The 14,560-nt window shown below is 36.9% G+C and overlaps 1 protein-coding gene across 3 annotated transcripts; it reads right to left on the bottom strand.

Moving 5' to 3' along the window:
• Nucleotides 1-4,629: 4,629 nt before the first annotated feature.
• LOC110616652 lies at nucleotides 4,630-12,126 on the bottom strand. 3 transcript variants are annotated; one of them, XM_021759089.2, is made up of 12 exons: nucleotides 10,564-12,125; nucleotides 10,140-10,274; nucleotides 9,896-10,040; nucleotides 9,211-9,486; nucleotides 8,731-8,989; nucleotides 8,105-8,271; nucleotides 7,904-8,014; nucleotides 7,308-7,359; nucleotides 7,102-7,187; nucleotides 6,885-7,013; nucleotides 5,953-6,042; nucleotides 4,630-5,382 (listed from the first exon to the last, which is right to left on the bottom strand). In XM_021759089.2, exons 1-12 carry the CDS (start codon nucleotides 11,970-11,972, stop codon nucleotides 4,867-4,869), a joined length of 3,375 nt encoding a protein of 1,124 aa, XP_021614781.1. In that variant the 5' UTR covers nucleotides 11,973-12,125; the 3' UTR covers nucleotides 4,630-4,866. The 3 variants fall into 3 exon arrangements, with proteins under 3 accessions (XP_021614781.1, XP_021614780.1, XP_021614782.1); XM_021759088.2 differs by having other exon boundaries at nucleotides 7,102-7,208; nucleotides 10,564-12,124; XM_021759090.2 differs by having other exon boundaries at nucleotides 5,282-5,409; nucleotides 7,102-7,208; nucleotides 10,564-12,126.
• Nucleotides 12,127-14,560: the final 2,434 nt, after the last annotated feature.

Raw genomic sequence — 14,560 nt, 5'->3', positions numbered from 1 at the left:
TTCCGAAATGGCAGTGCAGAAATAAGCACCGGCTGCAACCATGATCAATGTTACTAATGGATTAGGCTTTTAACAAATTGAACCTTATTGGCCTCCGGAAATTGAGCAAATAGCAGAGGCAACACTCCTAATAGTAACTGAATTTGCATTTTTGGAGCAGAATGACAGCCTCGTCACACTTCTCAGCCTGTTAGGAGGCTGTGACCATTGCTGCTATCGACATTTCATGGAAATTCTTGTGATCTGCGATCACAACATTGATCGCCTTTTGCGCATACATTCACCAAAGCAGAGCCTCACCATATAATCCGAATCGAAGCCAGTTTTAAAGCATTTAAATGAGCTACTTTCCCTTGAGAATCAACATGTCCGAAGAGCAGGCCTTAAATATGAAAGAGAAAGTGACATTATGTTGAGAAGCTTCTAAGAAAGTTTGGACTCTGGTTGGTAAATGTCATGCCCTTGATTCCTTAATCTACTGCAAATGTTTTAAGAAGTTGTCACTTTACTCTTTTGCACAAACTTACTGCTTGAACTCATTGATCACTGGTACTTTTCTCCTTAACTTGTCTCGCCATTGCTTGTCTTTAGATGTTGACCTTACTCCATGCCTCAAAACTCGGTCAATAATCTATCCCCCTACATAACCTATGCCACATGATATCGTGATTGACCTGTAGCGAAGCTCAGCGAATCCTCCTATGAAAGCGATATCCCCAATTTCAAAAGAACTCCTTCAGCACTCTCCTCCCCTTCGTAAGCTCTACCATTTTGCACATTTTTATCTCCATTCTCTCTATCTAGGAATTAGTTTACCCAAATATTGCTTTCAGCATAACTCACCAAATCGATTTGCCTCATCACTTGCCTTGAGCAACCTGTACTTCTTGACCTATCTTCAGTCCTCCTCCACATTGTCCCACATGGAAGACTTTTATTTGGCATGAGGTCTCTTTCTCCTGCTCAACCACACAAGTAAGACAGGAAACACAAGAAATATTATACCCATTTGATGCGAGAGGGTTCCCTCTCATTAAGTTTCTATTGCACATCACCCTTTTCTCATGTAAAGTGTGAGCATTCTCTATCCACAGGATTTTACACTTCCCTTCCTCGAACAGATTTAGCTTTATAGTTTGACCACATAAACGTTATTCTCTCTATTTCTGCACAGTCACAAGTCTAAATAATGTTAATAAATAAGTTCGTATTGAAGAGAAAATTATTTACTTCCAACCCACGACAAAGATTGAGGTTCTGAGATTCCACCCTTGCCTACTTCATAGGCATTAGCACGTAATTCATACCATTGATGAATGCTCGTCTGGTTCACTTTCGAATTACTGCTCATCGTCTCTCCCATGTCATATTTAACATTTTTGCACCATTCCTGTTAAAAATACATGAGAGGCCTCTGCCTCAATTCTGTCTCAGGAGGCCTCTTGCCTCAATTTTGAGTGGAATGGTCTCGGGATTCTCAGATGGCCTCAATCTCTATTGGCTCATCCTCTACCACTATACCCTGAGGTCATTACTCTCTCTCCAACAGTCACCAAAAGGGAGTATGTAGCACCTAATCATTACCCTCTCTCCAGAAGACATTTCCAATGGAGTGTGCATAGGGATGTCAGGCGGGCGGGTTTTTACGGGTACCCGATCCGCCCAAACCCTATTAGGACGGATTTGGGTTTTTACAAAACGGATTTGGGCGGATTCGGATTTAAAAATTTTTTACCCGTTTCGGATTCGGGTAGGGTTCGGAATTAGATAATCGGATACCCGTTACCCGAACCCGATTACCTATATTAACAGACTAACCCTAATTTCCTTTTTCATTTTACTCTTTCCTCTCTCCGTCGGCGCCTCTCTCCCTTGCGTCCCTTTCCTCTCTTCGTCGACGCCTCTCCCCCACTTCACTGACGACCCGGCTACGTCTCCTTTCTCTCCCCGATAAATCTTCTCTCTCCACAGTGCGATATCTCCTTCTCTCTCTCCCGTCGGCGACATCTCCCACTTCCCAGTCAAGGCCTCTCTCCCCCACTTCACTGACGAGTGCCGGCGGCACCGGCGACGTCTCTTTTCTCTCCCCAGTCGACGATAAATCTTCTCTCTCCCCGGTCAGCGATATCTCTTCTCTCTCTCCAGCGGCGGCATCTCCGACTGGTAAGTGGGAGACAACTCTTCCCTCTCCTTCTACTGCTATTTCTTGTCATTGAACATTTCTCCTTCTACTCCTTCTACTGCTGGGTTTGCTGGGTTTGCTGGGTTACTGGGTTTGCTGGGTTGCTGGGTTTGCTGGGTTTGCTGTTTCTTGTCATTGAACATTTTTCTTTCTACTGTTAGGTAGTTTATTTGGTAATTTTTGTCATTGAATTGATTATATTTGATTAATGGAATACTGTTGATTTTAAGAATTTATGAACAATTAATGGTTATAAATCATTATTTGCTGGGTTACTGCTGAGTTGCTGGTTCTTGTCATTGAACATTTCTCCTTTTACTGCTGGGTTTGCTGGGTTGTGCAAATGTTAAGAAGTTTATTTGCTAGTTTATTGAATTTAAAAAATCGGATTCAGGTATTGTGCGGGTATTGTTAAACGGATTTGGGACGGGTTCGGATAATAAAATTAAAATATTAAACGGGTTTGAGAATTGTATATACAATCGGATTCGGGTTTGGATACTCTCAATTTTGCGGGTACCCTACCCGTTTACATCCCTAAGTGTGCAGTACTAGGTCATTATCTCTCTCCCAATGGTGTCCCAGTGGAGCGTGCAGCACCTCTAGTTCATATGGCCAGTCTAGCCAAAAGACTCACGCTTTTGTCTTCTTTGCCTCACAACTATTCGTGCTACTACTCCTTGTAGCTTTATAATTGGAAGGTCACTGTCCCCCTTTCCATCATTTCATACTCAAGATCACCCCACTGGGTGTCATTAGCATGAAAGTGGTTTTGAGTGGCCTCAATCTCTTGACAATTTGGCTATTGCCACCGACAATGTTCATTTTCCCTCTCTAGTGCCTCAAGGCACTCATAAACGGAGTCAATATCCAACACCATCCCCTCTCGAATGGCGTAGACATTCAACAAGGCTACAAGATTCTCAACCCTTCTCTCAAAGGTATCCATGCGTGTCAAACTTCATCATGCTTCTGCACTTCTGCTTCCCAAGTTACTCAATTGGGCACTACGAGAACGTTTCGGGCGTTGGGAGGCCTCAAGCTCTATTGGCCTACCCTTTTCCCCGAAACCGTTCACTAGGATTTATGGGTGGCCTCATTCTCTATTGGCACACCCTCACCTCTACTCTTCTTAGCAGGATTTTGGATGGCCTCAGCCTCTCTTGGCACATCCTCACCCCCACTCCTCTTAGCAGAATTTTGGATGGCCTCAGGCTCTCTTGGCACATCCTCACCCCCATTTTTCCTAATAGGATATTTGGGTGGCCTCAGGCTCTTTTGGCCCACCCTCAGTCCTAAAGAATCTGGCGGCCATAGCTAGAAGGAATTCATTTTTTTCTCTTCTAGGTCAACATTCTTCCTTTCTAGCGCCTCAATGCGCTTATCTTATTGCTCAAAAGCAAAGGACATTTCATCCTGGGTTGGGCACTTATTTACCCAATCAAACAACTCTTCAACCCTTTTCTCTAGGGCATCCACTCGAGAGTTTCTTTTCGTCATTCCTTTATATTACTCGCAGATCTTTCTTGCTCTGATACCAATTCACGGTTTCAAATTTTAGCACTAGCCTAGAATCGTGCAGCACCTGGTTTGAACTCCTTTCAAGCCAAGTCAGCCAATAAATTCAGGCGTACGCCTGCACGAATATTTGGATTAGGACCTCCCGTCTTGTTATCATAAAAACGGGGTTAAGCCACAAATATTCAATCAAATATCAACAACGAATAATCATAGCAACACCAGCATATCAAACATGGCAACTCAACACTGTGATTTAATGAATGGGCTATTTATTTTATTCTAGGGGCAAAATAATCATTACACAATTATAGTAACGATCATCACACAATTATAACAACGATCCTCTCACAACTTGTAGATAGGGGGAATGATCTACAAGGAGATGAGGCACTATCTAAGGACTTTGTAGGCCTACGATGGCTAGCAGGGCTCAATTCTCACTGGTGGCCAACTAGTCACTCCCCCTAAAGAGCATTAGAAACAAATAAAAGAGCATTAGAAATAAATAGGTTTATTCCAGAAGGAGACATCAACATGTCTCATATGACACCCCCAAAATAAATACATAAAAAGGAATTACAACAAATTATCTCGGCCCTTATCTTTCCACTACTTTTTACTAATTTATCTCAATATTGCTTTCTAGAAATTTCAATGTTAAAAAATTACACTTTTAGTCCCTGAAACTCTATGATTGTGACACAATTGGCTATTACCGATGAGAGCGGTGGTGGCTAGAAGGAATAGAAAATACAGTTTAAAACAGATCTAAAACTGAATTTAAATCACTGAAGTGATTATGTTTTTACAGAATTTTTACATTCTCTGAAAAAAAAAAAAAAAAAAACCACCAGTTATTTACAAATAGCCTCTTACTCATCAATAAGTAAGGGAACTTGTATACACACTCATGCCATCGTCTGATCTATTGGTTAACCATATGTGGTATAATATACAGATGCAATTTCTACAATAATGAAATTGCAAGGATGAATCCTTCCTCCCGATTCCCAAAGAATCAGATTACACAATTCTAAGAATGGATCTACAAGCTCAAGAGTCAGGCCATTGTCATTTCATACAATTTATTAGTTGCTCCTGTCCGTGATGAAAACCTTATTTTGGTTCCTGATAATAAAAAATAAAAAATAAAAAGAAAAAAATCAACAGTTCTGGCTCCATAGCATCTCAGCATATGCTTTCTCCTCTTCCTTTTCCTCTACAACATAATGTGTCGCCTCAACAACTTCCTCTTCTTCCTCAGGAATCTCTTCTATCATTTCTTCTAAATTTGTGGATTCTACAATTTTTTCTCCCTGTTTCCCTATATGTTCAGTTAATGCCTCTCTCATAGCCTGCATTGTTGCTGGCCTATCTGTTGGCCCATATTTGGGTGCTGGCACATTGAAAGGTAAAACAACATCATCCAAGTTAAAATGATTTTTGTTAGCAACACCTTTTCTCCATGGAGGAAAGACAAAAACGATCCCTAGCTCATAGTTAGAGACATGAAGTCTCAAACCCAAAGAAGAGTTTGTTTTCCCAGGTTCATTTGACTTTTGTCCAGATGGACAGGGTATAAGCCGTCCCCAGGCAGCAGCACTAAAGTTATGTGACCCACAATAAACCCAACCAAAAGAAGATGCATCTATCTTGGACTGGAAGCGTCTCCTTGCCACCTGCTTACAATTTTCTCCTTAGTTTTCCTATACACAAATCTCAGTGACTGCTACAAGATGTACAGCAACATTCAACAATGCAAAAATAAATAAATAAATAAATAAACCAGAGAGAAGAAAAGGCTTTTCTTTAAAAAAAAAGGATGTACAGTAAATATATGAAAAGAATGAAGAAAGTTAATGAGGTAATCCAAATCATGCATCAAAAGCACTTCCGAACAAATGCAAGTGCATGCACATTAACACAACAGCCTCTTTGATCAAAATGATGAAATGCAACTAAAAGGTGTGGTATCATGAATCCTGTTTAAGTTATCTCACCAAATGTCCTGAAAGAAAAATCCGTCATGCCAAACTATTAAAAATTTTGATGAACAATGGAACAAGAGAGAAGGGGAAGCATTAAATTTTTCTCTCAGCAGTAGTTTTGTTTAATGGACATAATCTTTTGTAATATACAACAGTATGCAACTACATGATTATCACAAGACTAAAAGACAGTTCAGTCACAAACTTGGATCACAAAATAGATTATTCGATAAAAGTTTCCATTTTGAAAAAAAAACATACCTTTGCATGCATTGGGTGTCCCACTCTATCATAAGGATGAGGAACTGCATCATGAAGTATGTCTAACGTTCTCAACCTTTGCCATGTTTTCTGTACGCAGAACAAATGGGAAGAAAGACAAAAAAATTGCTTACAAACTCTCATATGAAAGAAACATAAAATAGAAATTTTCCGAAGAAAGAAACTCTAAATTTCCCTTGAAGAATGGAAGGGGGAAGAGAGAGAGAGAGAGAGAGATTAAGAACTACAATTAAAAATCATTTCAAATTACATTACAGTGTTCCACCATACACATTCCATAACATTTATGTTAGCAGATAGTGCAAGTTAGTAGTCCTATTTTCAAGAGTCATGTAGTTAGTGGTTAATCCATAATGTAAATAGTGCAAGTTAGTTTTTACTTTTCCTTAACGGTAGAAAAAAAATTTTTAAAGTTTTTTAGCACTTCAACTCAAGAGATTTTCAGATTCTCTTTAAGAAGCCTGTTCCATTGCAACCATAGATCACAAAAGGAAAATTTCATCTCAGAAAATTTCAGCAACAGACCCATAACTCGATCCATTTCTAAGAACCTTAACATTTAACTAATTACGACAAATATCCTAGGCAAAGAAACAATTAGAATTAGTTTATTTCAGTTCTCATAATAACAATCCAGCATAATTTGAATGGTGCTCTGACATTCAATTCCATGCCTGGGGGATTGGGGGTATTCAATGAATTCAACATTTAAAAGATGGTGTTAGGGGTTATAATAGAAACTGCAATCCAGTTATACTGCTCCATGTTTTTTACCTGGACTGGGCCAATTCCAACTCAAAGCTATATACTCCACTAACTGGGAAGTCTGAACTCAACCCCATTTGGATCGCTACTTCCAAATGGGGTATAGAACATAAAAGGAATCATTAATATTAGAAGTCCATTTGTACCTCTGAGAAGCAAAGAATGCGCCTTGAAGGTAAGATTCCATTGCATGCCTTTTTCACTCTCTCAATTGTAGGAAAAATGATTCCAATGGATGGATTTTTTGATTCTTGACTACCAGTCCAGCAGCCCCACTGTCCAGAGAATCAATAAAGTAGTGAATCTGTGGAAAAAAATGATCGGAATATTGCTACCACATTAACAGTAACCCATACTCATTACCTCTGGATCAGATTCTTCTGAATCAAAGAATTGCACTGATCTCTTTCCAGTGGCTGCAGAAAATGTAGCCAAAAACTGTGCATTGACTGACCCAATTGAGGATGAGCCTTCAGAAAATAATGTGCATCAAATGAAGAGCAAAATGAAATAAGTTCTCTTCAGAACTTGTTGAAGGAATTAAAGGTTGTGCCACTATTAACACTCACCATAAATAAAGTCAGATTGTTCCATTTCAGGCCATTTGTACTGATCTAGTACCTTGTGGAAAGCAAAAAGATATAATCAGATCAGATATTTTCACAAATAACCAAATGCATCCTAGTCACTATTACTGAGCTAACAGACCCAGTGTTTTGCCTATTTCGAAGAGATCCAGTATCATAAATTTCCTTAGCCACTGGAACAACACCCTACACCATACACACATCCTCGAAAGCGACAAAATAGAAAATCATTCAGACAATCTAACAGGCATCTTAGAGCTAACATTATCATATCCAGTCCTGAAGACCAGTATGAAATCACATTTCTATGACTAGATTCTTGCAGGAAGGCATCCCCCAATGAAATCCAGAAAACCACGTAAAAAATTCTCACTGAGAGTAAATAAATCTTATCGGATGGACAGAGAAATTTTTCACCATAGTCCAAACCCACATTGGAGGGTGATGTATATGGACATTGTTAAAGATAACATCGAGGAGAATGCCCCAAGTGTACCATGGATAGGAAACAATCCATCAACCCTCATAGCTTAAGAGTCAAAAGCTGTAATTCTTACAACTTCAATCGTTTCTTTTACCTCTTGTAGTCGCCAAAGGCCTGTGCATCTCTGAATTGAAGCAATGAGAGAACTAAATGCAATAACATGTTCAGGTAGCATCATTCTCATCATATCCGGAAAATTAGGCCCCTGCACACTTCAGCATTATATAGTTCATGTTCCTTAAAAAAATCCAAGAATGCAATTTTAAAGCAGAATCAGATACTGACAAAAACATACCTGGGACACCTGTAGTATCAGTTGCACTCTCATGTTGCTTCCTCCTAAAGCAGCAGCAAGGGCTTCTTTCGGATGAATAAATCCAGAGAATATGAAGAAGCCACTGTCCCACAATGGAGAAACCCACTTCGCAACATATCTAGGCAGAAAACCAAGTTGCACACAATCTAGTGCAAGAAAATGAAATGACAGAAGTTAGTAGTATATCCTACTATCTAAAAGCCAGACCAGAACATGTCTATTTCTCACAATAATTCAGTAAGCTACCAGCATGAAATGGCACAGTTCTATATAACAGGTAAACAAACATCAAAAGAAATATGAAGAAACAAACCAAGCAACACTTGCAAAACTAAATTTAATTCTTATATTTGTGAGAAAATAAGTTTTGAAAGGCTGTATAACAGCATGGAGCAACATAAAAATTTAGCAACATCATAATGAACTAAACAGGAAACAGCAACATTCAGGCAAATGCTTTTGCCATCATGAGTCTAGCCTTTGCTATAATCAGAGCATATATGGTCAGAGCAGCAAGAGCAGAATAAGTGTAAAAGAAAAGGTGGGAATGCAATACTGAGATTGTATAAAACTCAAAAGCATTAAAGCAAGCAAGGGAATTTCACCTCCTTCAGAAAATTGATCAGGATTGGGAACAAGAATGCTCACAGCATTCACATCTGCAGGCACATTGTTGTTTCTTCTCAAAACAATCTCTATCCCATAAGCAGTTTCACAAGATCTCCCAAGGAAAGCAGCCAGTCTTTTGAGCAGCGCACCGTTTGTGTCAGCTGCAGTGCGAAAAAGGTGGCTTAAACCAACAACAGATTCTTCAACCAAGCCCAGGAACTTTTCATCAATCGACTCCAAAGCATACTGAGAAGCCTGGATAAGAGTTTGATGGTGCAATATATAAGTCCATTACGTTAAGTCCTTGTTCTTTGAGAACAGTAAATTAGAAAACTTGGCTATTCAGTGTCAAACAGTAACATTGAGATTTCAACTCCCCAAACAACAACGAAATAATGATTGTATCAGCTTTGCATTCAGACAAAAAGCACGCACACGGAAGCATTCACGCATGCATCAGAAATGAGAACACTCACATAAGGAGGTCTACAAGAATGAATTCCAGGTACTGAAGCAACCAGATACCCCATGGCCCCTTCAAAGTTGTATTTTGTCAACTCAAGAATCCAATGGGCCTGACTAGGAACATCAATCAAAAGAGATGCCATGAATCCAGCAAGCTGAGCAGCAAAATCATATCCTGAACCTGGATTTGTTTCTCCATTAGAAAGTCGAATGAAAAGAGATGAGAGATCAGGTGTACTTCTAATAGGGAAATCTTGCCACCAAACTGTATTGGTCACGTTATTCCACTGTAGGTTTCAGGATAAGTGATGAGCAACATCATAATCAATTTAAGACTAAAAGTTCGAATTAAGCATGATAGAATAATGCAGCAGTAAATGAATAAATCCAAAAAAAAAAAAGCAAATTAACATAATCATGTCAACAACTTCAGAGTTCAGCCATCAGCCCTTTTCTCATAATTAGGTCAACTGAAGGAGAATAAACAAATTTCACATATTTCCTAATGTCTGGTTATTTATATTGGACTAATAAAATAATTTCTAACATATCCAACAAAAAGATGACTTCAGATTTCAAAAAATATTTAATCAAAACATTTAAATCCACATCTTATGAACTAAGCAACCACATGTCATTTAACATGCAGTGAAAGATTTCACGTCACTGCCTTATCATTCACTTTGGAATAGTCACCTGATTCGACACTAAGTTTGCAGAAGTGATGATAACACGAATACTATTTTCTCTTTGCAAGACAAGCAACTTTGGATGATGACAGCCAATGCCTTGTCTACTGCGGTCATTACCAAATGCTATGGCCTCAGGGAATGGGGGGAACCTGTCACAGTGGTTGGACAAATAGTTAATGGTAACTATTACTATTCTACTGATGCACACGTGGTGTAAACCAAGCAAGCAACCTGAAACCGCTACTTACACTACAACTAAGTTTGGAAAACTGGAGTATGGCATGGAGATTCTTTTATCAGGGTTGGCACTCCAACATCTCTCACTGTTATGACAAGCAATTGTTACAGGCAGATGGCATGGAATCTCACAGTACGATAAAAACCTGTCAAATGCATGTCTTAGAATTCAAAAAAGAAAATATGATAAACCATGGATTTAAGTTGCACTAATTCAATTGCAAAAGTATGTTATTTCCAAATGACTGGACGAAATTCAAGCCATAACATCATGGACGGAAAAAAAAAAAAAAGAAGTACATTACTGGTTTTCAGTAGTAAAAACTATGACATGGATAAACTAAATTCAAAATGAATGGTCATCTAGTCTCAGTATCTTTAGAGTAGAAAGTTAAGTACTAGATCATTAAAGCAAAAGAAGGAAATAAAATTTACCATAAAATATCACTTGTAAATGTTGCAATAAATATCCTTGTAATGCTCTTGATGGGATGAAGAAGTTCTGGTAAGGAGATAACATTTTGATGGCTGAATGAACCATGGTCCATAAAATGAAGGCGATTCAAGTAAAACTTCTTTCCAGTTCCAGGTGGCTGACAATTCGTCTGTACATCACTTGGGTCAGGAGAATTCACCTTACCCACAGAATTCAATGATGAATACCTTTCACTGCCACCCTCAGAATAGATTCCTGAAGTGCCTTTTAGGAACAAACTATCACTTCCACAACAAAAGCACTTTGTTTCACATTTATCCTTGTTAACATGCATATCCTGACCAACACGTGAGTTCTCACAGGGCTGTACTTCTTGTGCAATATGAATATCCTGACCAGCACCATTTACCATCAGTTCATCTCCCACAGGAAATTTTCCTTTATCAAATGGGACCACGCGTGTACGGCAATTTAATTTGCTTTTAGGATCACTTATGATCATTCTGAAATCTGATAAAACACATTGCTTAATACAACATATGGGGTCGTCACTTTGCATTATTTGTCTACACTTGTTCGACAGAAACTTTGCCCTCCCAACAATGCCCCCAGATTTCAGTCCAGATATAGCATATCCTTGGGGCATAACTTCATTTTCATGGGCAGCAAAAACCCGTTTGTTCCTGTTTCCACTAGATACTGATCCTTGTGAGTGTCGCATTGATGCTGTTCTCCCAAACAACTTAATTCTCTCCAAGTGGACCTCATTTGACCCTATAACAATCTCCTCCTTGAAAACAACCCCTTGAATCGCAAACCCAATTTGAACTCCCGAACTACATACACCCTCGTTGCTACAAGCAAGCATAATCTCATCTCCAGTACACAACTCTTTAACCATCCCTCTTTTAACCTTAATCCCATTGACAAAAACTCCATTCAATGAAACCTTAATACTAGAATCTACGCTCTCTTTATCCTCACCTTCCAATTGATCATAACAAATTAACCTTCTCCTAAATTCAGCAACGACACTAGTTCTAATGCCAAACAATGCTCCATCCAGAATATATATCTTGCGATGGACACTATCAAATAAAATCTGGCAGTGTTGCTTACTGACGCGGCGATCGTTGAAGAAAAAGTCGCAGTCGCTGTGTGTTCGACTTCGGCCGAAGGTGTAGGGGCGGCCCGGTTCTAGGCGGATTACGTTGACAGTCAATCCGGCCGGTGAAACCAAAGGGACATGGAAAAATTGGAGATGAACGAGGGCCGATTTGGTTATGAGTTTAGGTTTTTTCCTGCTGTGAGACGAAATAGAGATTCGTAATAAGGGATCGTCCTCCTCCTCCTGTGCTATTCCAGTCCTCTTGTTAGTGATAGTAGAAGAAAGCATTGCATCTTTCATATCAAAAAAGAATCAAATGACTTTGGAGGAGGAGTTTTGGGGAAGGACGAGAATTGGAGGGAAAATCCCTTCCTGCGTGAACGGCAGAGATGTCAAACCCTCCTTCCCCAATTTTCCCTCCCAATTTTTAATGGCGGGACTTGGTTGTGGGCTTCTATGGCGTTGTTATGGGCTCTATTATGGACTTTCTCTGCTTATTAATAAATTAAATCTGTGAATAATCGAACTTAAACAAAGTTATGATTTTTAATTTAAGAGTTGGAGTATAATTTATTAAATAATAAATAGTGTTTAGAATAAACTTCATATTTAAATTTAAATTAAAAATTAAGAAAAGGGAATGGACAGCTGGAGAGGGATCGGCATTTGGTGGTAATCCTATGCTATTGTGTGTAGATAAAGAATAAAATTCCTCGTCCCCAATTGGTTCCCAAACTTCCCACGCTTGCAGGTTTTTACAAATTTTCAAACAAAACTGCGGGAAAGAAAAAAAAAAAAAAAAAACTCCCCATCAGTCAACTCTTTAGCTTCAAACTTAAAACTGGATCCGAGTTTTCGAGTCAAACTCGGATTTTTTTTTTATTTACAAATTACTAAAGGATCAATACTGTCGATTTATATTATGGATTTAAGTTTAAAGCAGATTGAAAAAATCATTCATTGGCTCTATATATAATCCCTCAATAAGATTTTTTTTTTTTAACTTGTAAATATCCATATACCAATTTCAATTATATTCGCAACTAGCAATTATTTATTTTAGTGAAAATTGGAAAATAATTGAATACAAATTGATTGGATCCTGTGTAGTTTTTTTGGAACGATGAGAATATGACACATGCAAATGATTAAAATAGCCAAGTGTATCACGTGATTAAAAATTTGGAGTTTAAACTCATTCTTAATTCATTAACAAAGACCAACCAGCTTGCAAATTGTAGATTAATGCTGCAACTCGGTCATTAACAAAATGTAGACAAATTAAAAGATGAAGTGTTACTCAATTGACAACTCAGAACAACAAGCGCTCTAGTCTATGGAGACAATAAGGGTTAAAGTATATATTTTATAAATTTAATTTTAATATAAATAATTAACTGAAATTGGATTTTAATAGAAATATAATTTATTAAATTTGAATTTATATTATTAATTTTTTAGTTAAGTAAATACAGAAATTAAACTTTAAAAAAAAAAGCAACAAGGTTGATCTTTATGTTTGTTCATTTTTTTGTTTCAGTTTTATTCTCTCATTGGAAGAAGGTCGATAAAGCGCACTATCTCACCAGTCTTTGAAAAAACAGAAAATATATAAAAAAAAAATTAATTATATATATTAATTTAGTAAAATTAAATTTCATAATAATTATTGGATATAAAAATATGAAATTTACTATGATATCAACTCATCCTATCCTTTAAAATTCCGACATAAAAACAAAAGTATGTCAAAAAGATTAGATGAAATTTCACTTTCTTCCTCAACAACCACATTTTTCATTCGAAAGAATAATTTCTCACTTTTTAACGTTTCAATCACTCAAAAAAATTAATTAATAAAAAATATTTTACCAATAAAAAAATAAACAATTTTAAAATTATGACTTTAAAAGCAACGATTTTCTGAATTTTAAAATTTTATTAATATAATTAAACTTTTATATATAACTTTGTTTTAATATATAATTTACATTTATACCTAATAAATTTATTAAATAAAAAACGTATTTTTTTTCAAATTTTAAAGATGTTTTATATCTTAATTTTTGATATCTAAATTTTTATTTAAAATAAAGAGATATTCGTATTACTCTATTTTTCATATTGAAATTTTTTATGCATAGCTTTTTTTTTTTTTTTTTTTAAATAGGGGTTTAGGAAAGTCGAACCTTAGACCTTTCAGATCTATCAGGATGCACTTTCCACCAGGTTAAATCTCGAAGTGATACATAGCTTTATTATTAATATTTTATTTATAACATTTCAATTAAATAATAGAATAATTTATTTTTTGAATTTTTTTATCTAGAACTATTTTACCAAACAAATGCAGCCTTAATAAATATACTTTTTACAATTTGCTAAGTAGGTCAAATTTCCTATTTGCCCTCCCTTCCCATTGCCGTTGTTGAGGTCACTCTGAATCAGAACCAATCAGATTTCATCCATTTCTCAACCACCGGTTTCTGTCGATAAACTGGTCTCGCCGGACAGATGGCCGCTCTAACTCCGAGTCAAAAAGGATTGCTACTTTGCTAGGAAATGATTAAGAAAATGGAAATTATGCACATGTGAAAATGTGGAAAAAAAAAAAAGGAAGCTTCTAATCAGCTTAGGCCAATGTTACAAAACTGGCAAAACTAAATGAACCCCATAATTATTATTATTATTATTTTAAAAAATATTAAATAATTCTTAATAATTATTGTCCATCTCTAACAAACCTTTTAAGATTTAATTAATTGCAATATGATTATATTAAATAATCATCCCATGTTCATCTCATAATTAATTTCTCCGCATTCTTACCAAAATAAATAAATAAATAAAGTTCTTTACATTTCCACACCTCTCTATATATATTCATA

The sequence above is a fragment of the Manihot esculenta genome, chromosome 6, assembly GCF_001659605.2.
Source record: "Manihot esculenta cultivar AM560-2 chromosome 6, M.esculenta_v8, whole genome shotgun sequence".
Taxonomy (NCBI): domain Eukaryota; kingdom Viridiplantae; phylum Streptophyta; class Magnoliopsida; order Malpighiales; family Euphorbiaceae; genus Manihot; species Manihot esculenta.
The sequence above is the reverse complement of the archived record's forward strand: the minus strand, read 5'-3'. Positions and strand labels throughout refer to the sequence as shown.

Bases quoted from the DNA above. Each gene is read 5' to 3' on its own strand.
- LOC110616652 (XM_021759088.2), bottom strand. From the start codon at position 11,972: ATGAAAGATGCAATGCTTTCTTCTACTATCACTAACAAGAGGACTGGA. The intron at 10,041-10,139 runs GTAAGTAGCGGT...CCACTGTGACAG, and splicing joins TTTCCAAACTTAGTTGTAGT to GTTCCCCCCATTCCCTGAGG. The intron at 6,043-6,884 runs GTACAAATGGAC...TTCTGCGTACAG, and splicing joins GCATTCTTTGCTTCTCAGAG to AAAACATGGCAAAGGTTGAG.